General features: G+C 37.4%; 2 protein-coding genes across 2 annotated transcripts in view; one reads left to right on the top strand and one right to left on the bottom strand.

The window, feature by feature from the left end:
- The window catches only part of slc9a6a (solute carrier family 9 member A6a), a 15250-nt gene extending 9321 nt beyond the window's left edge, over nt 1-5929 (bottom strand). Inside the window, exons 1-6 of the mRNA XM_005722951.1 lie at nt 5504-5929; nt 3995-4188; nt 2515-2592; nt 2240-2316; nt 1951-2063; nt 781-886 (exon numbers count right to left, since the gene is read on the bottom strand). Of these exons, the coding sequence (XP_005723008.1) occupies nt 781-886; nt 1951-2063; nt 2240-2316; nt 2515-2592; nt 3995-4188; nt 5504-5795 (860 nt within the window). The 5' untranslated portion in view covers nt 5796-5929. The remainder of the gene's footprint in view (nt 1-780; nt 887-1950; nt 2064-2239; nt 2317-2514; nt 2593-3994; nt 4189-5503) is intronic.
- An 812-nt stretch (nt 5930-6741) lies between these two features.
- Nucleotides 6742-9837, top strand: part of taf7 (TAF7 RNA polymerase II, TATA box binding protein (TBP)-associated factor) — a 9124-nt gene continuing 6028 nt past the window's right edge. Inside the window, exons 1-6 of the mRNA XM_005722950.2 lie at nt 6742-6943; nt 8327-8403; nt 8499-8577; nt 8802-8935; nt 9119-9239; nt 9383-9441. Coding sequence (XP_005723007.1) covers nt 6925-6943; nt 8327-8403; nt 8499-8577; nt 8802-8935; nt 9119-9239; nt 9383-9441 — 489 coding nt within the window. The 5' untranslated portion in view covers nt 6742-6924. The remainder of the gene's footprint in view (nt 6944-8326; nt 8404-8498; nt 8578-8801; nt 8936-9118; nt 9240-9382; nt 9442-9837) is intronic.

Raw genomic sequence — 9837 nt, 5'->3', positions numbered from 1 at the left:
GAACCGAAAGCACTGTATCGAACGGTTCAATATCGATACGAGTATCATTGCACCCCTAATATACACATATATATTTTTTAACATTATGCTGAGGTAGTTTTGTGCTCAAATGTGCTGAACTTGGCAAACGTTTATTTCCAAACAAGAGATTCAGATCTTTGAATAAATAGCTGTATAATAAATAGCTATTTGAACCAGTGTCACAGTAAAATAACATTTGTTCACCCTCTCTCTTCACAGCCCCCACACTCGCAGAACAAATCACCAGGCATTTTGTCTATAAGCATTCTGGCTTTCTGCCTTTCCCTTGGCTCCCACAGTATCTTCAAAGAAAATAGGAATGTGCTCTTAGCTGACTCATAACATCAAAAACATTTAACCAATAACAGAAAAAAAAGAATAAATAATGCAATGTTCTGCATCTCTGGTTGAATAGCCAGAGTCTTAAAAACAAATGGCCAGTGATTTGTCATGTTTATCTCAAGGCACTGCAAAAGCACACAATGCCATGCTCTACTTAGTGCACCCGTTCAACGGGCCGGTCTGAGTGTCTCCACAGGGCCGGGCCCCTCCAGTCTGCCTGCACTTTAAATTTACAATTCTGTGGAAATTACAGCAGTTCCATGTGGCGGGGGACAAAAACCAAGTCAAGTGTTAGTTTAACAAACATGTTTCACATTTAACAAGGTGTTATTGGGAGCTGATACCAGGTTAGTAAAAGGTCACAGGTCCATCAACAAAAAAAGAAAAGAAAAAAGAAAAAAAAGGGAGACAACTTACGAGGACAGAACCACGGCCACGGCATCGTTAAGCACACTCTCTCCAAACAGTAATGCGTAGAGATCCACGTCCACCTGCAGCTCATTAAAGATGGCCAGGACTGTCACTGTGAGGCACAGAGAACATACGTCAAAATTCACTTCCAAACGCTGCTATACAATGTTGTGCAAAAGTCTTGAGCCACCTTTATTTCTTTACATTTTGCTTGGAATATGGGTGCAGCGATTTATTGCAACATCTACAAACATACATGGAAATATGGTATATAAGGGGAAAAAACAGATTTTGTACAATTTTAATGAGCTTTAATTGGTAAGACCAACTTTATTATTTAAAGCTTGAACTCTCTTAGGCAAAGCCTTCTTGTCTTTTCTCTAAACAGTCTTCAAGAATACTTCTCCAGGTTTCCTGAAGGATATTTAAAGCTCTTCTTTTGGATGTTGGCTGATTTTGTTCAATTCTCTGAAAAGGTGATGTCACGCTGCCTCAATAATGTTGAGGTTCTGGCTCTGGGGAGGTTAATCCATGACAGTGTTCTATTGTGAGTTTTTCTATCCAAGTATGCTTGTACAGCACTGGCAGTGTGCTTGTGATCCATGTTATGCTGAAAAATTAAGTCCTGGCCAATTAGACAGATCAGACTCACTCACTTTTGCACCTCTCTCCTGACCTCCTCCATACAGACTGACAATGGCTACAACTTAAAAAAGTTCAAATCTGAATTCATCACCCAATAAGACTTTTTTGGTAATGATTTCAGTCCAGTTGGCATGCCTCAACTTTTATCTCTATTCCCCTACCAGTATGTGGACTCCTTGTTAAGTAATGTCGACACAAAACCGGTTCATTCTTTGAATTACATACATTTTTTACTTTACTTATTCATGGCTCAGTCTCAAGGTGCTGAACAAACATAAAAACATTCAGCTGAAAATGTCGGGGTATAAAGATTGAAAATTAGTAAAAAAGCAGTCAACTCTAATAAAAAAATCCTATAAAAAAAAAAACAACTTTGAAAAACCTTCAGCACAACTATTGGTCAAGAACACTTTTACTGGATGCGGTGTGGTGGTGGAAAGGCCTTTTGCACAGTACTTTAGTTAATATATGTAACAATGTGCTTTGAGTTAGTAGAAGAAAACTTTTAAATCTGAGAAAAATCATATGTACCAGGGTCTGTGGCAGAGACAATGGCCCCAAAAAACAGGCAATCCGTGAAGAAAAAGTCTCCATTCAGCTGGCCCACCTGCTTCATTAGCGTCACACAGCCATACATCAGCAACCTGATGGAAGAAGAGGAAGAGCAGGTGGTTTTGTCCATCATCATAAACAAAAATAACTTTAAATGTGCATAGTTGCACAAGGGTTGTAAAATCACAAGGATGAATGGCTTTCATGTTTGTGCTTTTTCTTTAATAATAAAATATTTTTTGTAATAATTGCAAATTAAGTCTCTTACCCAATAATAAAACAGGAAATGACTGTCCCGAGAAAGGCGTAAGCCAGGATGGATCCCATGTTCCGAAAAAAATGTCTCTGAAAGACAGAAGAGTTACCAGATCAGCAATCAAATGCATAAATACTATAAAATAAATTATTCATCTTGATGAATACGTAAACCCCTGCGGTCTATAAAGAGACCACAAATGGACATGAAGTTATTTAATTAAGAGCCAAATACATACTGAAAATGTGTATTTAATAAATGTTGACTTTTTATATGATATACTGTACCCTTTTTAAGCTGTAGCCAGCATGGAAGATGATAGGCGGTAGAAGAATATTGAAGAACACTTCAGGGTCAAAGGTCACCTGAGTTATACAAAACACAGAACAAAATTACAGATCTGCATAAAAAAAAGAAAATTAACAAGTTGTTTTCATTAATATTTCTTTCTATGCTGTTGCATTTTTGGATTGACTAAAATATCAATTAATCAAAAATGACCCATATGGGGCATCATGACACAGCTTCCAGGACAATAAACAAAAAAACTACTATAATAGTAAAATGGCATGTTACAGAACGAGGACAGCTTCTAGCCACATACATATACACACACTAAGGCTAATGCCATTTTTAGATGCTAAATCTAGAGCAGTGCTACATTAAAATCAGTATATGGATTCAATCTCTGACAATGGATTAGATGTATTCATGTTTGGAAAACAATCCTCAATTTCTGAGCGTGAGATTACGACTTAAATAGATTAAACCTGTTCAGCAGATTGTTTACTTGTTTGGTGGTTAGAATAGCGTCAAGAATACTGCTTGTATGTAATTGTGCAGCTGTTTAACTGACAAAGTACAAAGTGACAAACACACCCCAGCACATGACAACTGTAAAACAAGTACTTTTATGGTTTCTTTTACATTCTGTATCACTAATAAAGGCATTCTGCCAGTTATTTTAACAGAACATTTCAGGCCCTGTTTAATAGTCTTGAAACTGATTTGATCTAGATGTAGAGCTATTGTTTTAAAATTGAAATAGCTACTTAATATTGATAATAAAGAATTTGTATTACATAAAGAGAAATACAAATCGTTCAGCTTACAAAAAAATAAAACCACCATTTAATCCCATTACAAATTAACCTATGATTTCTCTCTTGCATTGGTTAGTTATGTTGTATTTAAAATATCAGAAGGGAAACATGTGGGGTAGCTGGTTTTGATCATCGGTGCTTGTAGATTTAAACATCTGCTATCATTTCAGTGTAAAATAACTGATAATTACGTCTTTGCTGATGATTAAATCATCTGATTGCTCCAGCTCAGGGGTGGGCAATGAATCTTCTCAAGGGGATACAGGAGAAACTGGGACTCTTGTGGAGGGCTGTACCAATAACTTATACACAGATAAAATTAATACTGAGTTCAATTTACTGGCACTGTCCTCCACAACAGTCCCAGTTTTACATAATAAAAATAATAATAATGGATTGGATTTATATAGCGCTTTTCAAGGCACCCAAAGCGCTTTACAATTCCACTATTCATTCACTCTCACATTCACACACTGGTGGAGGCAGCTACGGTTGTAGCCACAGCTGCCCTGGGGCAGACTGGCAGAAGCGAGGCTTCCATATCGCGCCATCGGCCCCTCTGGCCAACACCAACATAGTCCCTTAGGAAAATAATTACCCATCTCTGTAACACAACTGCTTGTATGTAGACATCAAATTCAAATAATAACACGACACAGTATACCTTGCGCAGCATCTCATTATCCTTCATGTCGTTGCCACTGATCTCCCCTTTCAATGTGTACTCGTAGAACTTGCCGCTTACATTGACCAGCAGAGTGGCAGGGCTGGCATTGACCTGGCAATTCAAGGTGATGTTGCCAACATCCAGAGGAACATGAATGATGCCATAACGCAAAATCACTCCAACAATTAAGCCTGGGGAAAAATTCATAAAAACGAAAGACAAAAAGAAAAACAACAGGAGAGAGAGAAGAGTTGATTAATACAGGATTTTTAACAGTTTATGGCACGTCGCCACAGAAACGGATGGCGAGTGTAGTTTCAGGCTACCTGATACTACAGATGGTATTAAATGTTAAATGTTAAAATTTTTTTAAACAAAGGTCTACTCTGAACATCACACACGTACCTAACAGCTCTGGATCTCAAATTAAAGTCTTAACACATCCATGTGAAAATAAATTACCCTATCAGATACCGTACCAGCAAATTAGAATTTCAATTAGTTTAGATTAGATTAGGCCATATTGTCTCCAGTGGGAGAAATTTGTCTTGGACAACCGAGGGGAATATGTCACACAAAATAACACAAAAATCACAACATGTCTGGTATCCTGTACCTTTTTTCCAGAGGTCTCATATTCTTTATAAAAGATGTGATTTATATCTGTAGTGATTTTCCGTCCCTTCTTTATCACCGACTCTTTAAATATCTCATGGAGAGAAAATGGAGGCAGGATGACAATCATCTTTCCAGCTATTTTGATCAAATTTTGGATTTGTGATCTGATCTTGACCTAAAATGCTCAGATCAAACATCTGTTACTATTGGTAGTAATGCATGGTTTGGTAACCATGTAGTAGACAGTAATGTCACAGCAAAAATAATAGCATAATGTTACTATCCGCCCTATGGAGCCTTCATAAAAACTAAAAATGAGTAATTTGTGAATGTCTAGACTCTAAAAGCTCTGCACAGCCAAGCAGAAGTTATTAATTATCTGTTAGATGTGAAGCAGCTGGGTTGTGAGGCAAAATGTAAATGATTCTACGGTGACACGACCACTTCCTCTTCTACAGGTTGGAAGATTTGTAACAATACTCCTGAAATTCAATATACAGAAGTGGAAGCAAAGTCCAGTTACACTCTCATGATTGGCATTTGTCCAAACAATCACTTGTGACTTGCACGAAAAAGCAAAAACAAAACAAAAACAAGTTATTTAAGAACTAAAATTCAGTAGGATTCATAAGACAGTATTTGTCGAAATTGCTTAGGTGCTGAGATGTAATTTCTAAGACTAAGCAGTGTAAAAGAGGCGTCCACTGTCGTTAAATTACGCTTGCTCAATCACAACACAAACCGGAACAGTCCTGCAGCATAAATGTGTTAAAAGGGGCGAACTTATCAAGCCTGGTGTTGACATTCGTCTGTTCAAAATCTAACTATTAGGATACAATGAGTGTAACAGCTCGGATGACGTCTCTCTGTCACGATGGACCATCTTACCATAAATCATTGCCAGCCCGGTTTCGTGGAGAAACCTGAACCGCCGATGTTTGAACAACCAGATGGTCAGGATGGTGAGGGTGAGGAGCAGGATAAAGATCAGCAGGTCAGCGCTGTCTTGTCTGTGGCTCTCCTCAGCCTTTTTCTCAGTAACGATGTTCTCCATGGCACTGTCTTCCTGAGGTGATGATGCTCGGCAAACACTGATGCAAACAGGCAGGCTTACTAGCGCGAGCAGCCACAGCGTCCTTGTTGCCCTCCGGGCACTGCTGACAGTCACTTTAAACACCATTTCGGCTTTCGGCGGCCAAATGCTGCAACGTCGCCGAAGGTAAAAATAAACTTGTGCAAATATTATTCATAAACGAAGGGGAGTGGACAACAGAAAGACGACAGCAAAAGAGAAACCAATTCCGGCCCGGAAGGGAAAAGTAATTTTTCCAGAAAGTGTAATTTTATGTTTCAAATTAAAAGCACACCACCGTACCGTGGATGGATAAAATCAACGGCAGTGGAAAAATTTTATACCGCAAAAAGAAAACCTTCTACATAAATAAAAATGTCTATCTGGCAGTTTTCTTGGAAGTTTGCTTCTTATTAGCGCTGATAGTTTTCCCCGAAATCTTTTATTATGAAATATTTGACGATAGCGTGTTTACCGGGAAGTGAGTCCAACAGTCCTTTAGGCTATCGATTTGTGTCGTATTAAAAATAATAATAATAATAGTAAACCAAATATAATAACGAACTTAGCGTTTATTTTAGATTACGGTTTAATTACAGTTTAATTCTTAATAGAATAACTTTAAATAAAAAATAGCCGCATATTTCCTGTGGTATTTCCTCTTTCCTACTTCCTTCCTACTCTTTTACTGACAGACCATTTAGCGTAACGATACGAACATCAAATAATAATTTTAAATATTTATAGATACATTTAACTATATTGGATAAAGAATATTCGTTATTTTTTTGTTTTTTTAAAAGTACGATTGACAAGTCTCGTGATACAGATGGTCGCGTGGGACGTTCCAAATTATCGGAATTTTTATATTTTACTGTCATGCGCTGAAAAACAAACTAACTAACTTTCACTGTTAGTCCTTATTTAATAACATGGCAGTACAAAAATATGCACACATATATATTATAATTACTTAATTATTAACTGAAATATGCCTATAATTTGTAATTTAATGCTCAGACATACGAGTTGTACAGCCAAGATTAAGAAAACACAAATTTCCGAGGAGGTATTGAAAGTGGCAAAGCCCTAAGCAACACTCTTGTTTTCGCTCGTGATTATGCTATCACTGTGTAGCTAAGAAGTCTCGTTATTGTCAGTCAGAATCGTCATGTTTATGCGTGTTTAGCATTGAAATATATTTACACAGCTGCACCATCTAAAGTTCTAAACGACGATGACATCTAAACTGAAAGGTACGTTAAAATCCTCTGCCCTTATCCTTATGCTAAAGATAACTAGCTGTTAGCCTCGTAGCCTCCACTTTTGCGAGGTAAGGAAACACTTTTCGTTGTCGGTTATTAAGATGAAGCTGATATAACTCAATGATAGTAACAATAATGGTGATGATGAAACAAAACATGTTGTCGGTGGCAAATTTTAACAACTGTGTTCGCAAATTGGCGTTTATCGTTCCTGTCTTTTGAACATTGTGTATAATCTCCTATAGTGTTATTGTTCCACAGTGTGGTAGACGTCATTAATGTAAGATGCACAAGTAACCTTAATTAGCTGTAATTATCTGTGTTTTACTTTTGATGTAAAGACATTCGTGATAGAATTTGAAAAGAGATTCAGAGTACATTTGGTTGGAACGTTGGTTATTTTTTCGTTCATTTATTCATTCATAGTATAATATAATAAACTAAATGTTATATTGAACTAATAATAACGTTTGTTGGTTTGCATATACGCACTGTGAGAAATAAAAATGGTTTGGCTATTTACATTTTTAGCTTATTACATTATAATTTCCTTTTTTGTCAGCACTGAAATAAACTTTACTGTTGTAGGTACGTAAGATAGTAGTTAGTGTTTATATACGAGTGTTTGTACACTAGTGTGTATTTCTAGTGTTGCTGCCCAGTGAAAACCTCACACCATTAAAGACAATTTTCCACAAGTTTAAAAAAAAGCAAAACAAAGAACACTCAAAGTAAAATAATGCATATAAAATCACCAAACTTGGAGATTTCTTTCCACGGGAAGAACATGAAAGACTATAAAGTGATCAGTAATTAAAGCTGTCAAAAAATGTGGTGGAGTGTAGTGTTTGCCCCTGAGATATAATGTATGTAAGAGAAAATGCCCAGCTAAGGTACTGAAAATGCTTTAAATGGTCCACAGATGAGTCCGTCCAGCCAATGATTCAATTGAACTGACTTTCATTTGTATAGCGCCAAATCACAGCAACAGTTGCCTCAAGGAGTTTTATATTGTCAGGTAAAGACCCTACAATAATACAGAGAAACCCACAGCAATCAAACGGAATGCTATGAGTAAGCATTTAGTGAGAAAGACAAAGGAAAAACTCCTTTTTAACAGGAAGAAACCTCCAGCAGAATCAGGCTTCAGGAGTGGCGTCCATCTGACACTGTGAAAAAAAGACAGTGGAAGAGAGCCAGAGATTAAGATATTAGATACTATATTACTTCTTACTTCAAAATAGGAAAAATGAATTCCATAATGTACTGTATATTTTAATGTTAAAGTAGAATGACAAACTTTGTAGTTTGTCAGCATATAGCAAGCAAGACATATTTTAACACTTTCATTATGGTGATGTGTTTTGATTTTAGTTGGGAAGGTCGGTTCCAAGAGTAAGGAGGATGCCCCTTATGAGCTGGAGAGCCAGTTTGTCCTCAGGCTTCCTTCGGTGAGACTTTTGCACTTGCAGAAATTCATTGTTTGATGGAAATTCAGTTTTATCACCACCAATATGATCTGGCTTCATTTTTCTTTCTTTTGCAGGAGTATGCCTCAACAGTAAGAAGGATTGCACAGTCTAGCAGTATGAACATGAAGGACAGACTCACCATTGAGTTGCACCGTAAGCTGCTCACAATCTTGGCACTGGTTTAATTAACGCTGTCTCCCTGTCTTGTTATTCATTTACAGTCGGGTCCAGAATTTTGAACGTTGTACATATTTCTATACCAGTTTCATTCTTTTTGTTATTTAAATGTAACAATGATTTTAGCATACTAATGGATCTAGTTAAAGAATTGTCACCCACATGTCCCCTTAACAGTCATTTGTCCCTCTTATTTGTAGCTGATGGCCGTCATGGCATAGTTAGAGTAGACCGTGTTCCTTTGGCCTGCAAACTGGTTGATCTCCCCTGCATGATTGAGTCACTCAAAACGGTGGACAAGAAGACGTTTTACAAGACCGCAGATGTCTGCCAGGTAAGCAAGAGACTGGAAATAAATAATTTTTACAGTTTTCCATTATTTTATTGGTTTAAAATAAAAGTACATTTTGGATTTTAGATACGTGTTATGTAAATTTATTTTCCCCAGTTACAGTGCAGTGCAGTACAGATTAATCAGCATGGTATTTTGCATTCATTTTTCCCATCCACGGGTTAGATGCTCGTGTGTACACTAGATGGAGACCTTTACCCCCCTTTGGAAGAGCCAACTGGCACTGACCCCAAGACCAAAAAGAAGGATAAAGACAAGGACAAGAAATTTGTTTGGAATCACGGCAGTAAGTAATTATATACACACAGCAGCTTTTTGACTTGTTTATATTGAAAACTTGGCATATCAGCAGTTCAGGAAACATAATGTCCCCTCCTTGGGTAGTGGACTGATTTTTGGCTTCGCTAATCCCATTGTTTTGCTCTTTAGTCACCTGCCCTCTGAAGAACACGCGCAAGAGGAGATTTCGGAAGACTGCGAAAAAAAAGGTTCTGACATTTTTCATTTTCCCTACAGCAATCCCCTCCCGTGTCCCATCCATCTCCTTAGCATCTCGTTTGATGATCCATCTTTTTCCTAGGCTCTCTTCCAACAAGACATTTACATTTCATAAAACAGGAACTATGGTAAAAGTGAAAACTAAGATTTACATATAAATAAAGCCTTTCCATCTTAGTTTCCCCCAAAGGCATGCAAAAAAGCTATTTCACTATTGCTTTGATCAAAGTGAAAGCGAGTGGAGCTGGAGCACTACACTTTGTCTACTTTGTCTTCTGAATAAATCTTCCTGAAGGTGCAGAGCTGAGCCATATTGATTTGGCCCCTTCTGTTTTTAATCGCTAATGTACTTCCTGGCATGTGGCCAGCTGCTACCTTGGTGTGTG

Source organism: Pundamilia nyererei, unplaced genomic scaffold (genome assembly GCF_000239375.1).
Source record: "Pundamilia nyererei isolate P.nyererei 1_Seehausen unplaced genomic scaffold, PunNye1.0 scaffold00008, whole genome shotgun sequence".
NCBI classification, from domain to species: domain Eukaryota; kingdom Metazoa; phylum Chordata; class Actinopteri; order Cichliformes; family Cichlidae; genus Pundamilia; species Pundamilia nyererei.
The sequence above is the reverse complement of the archived record's forward strand: the minus strand, read 5'-3'. Positions and strand labels throughout refer to the sequence as shown.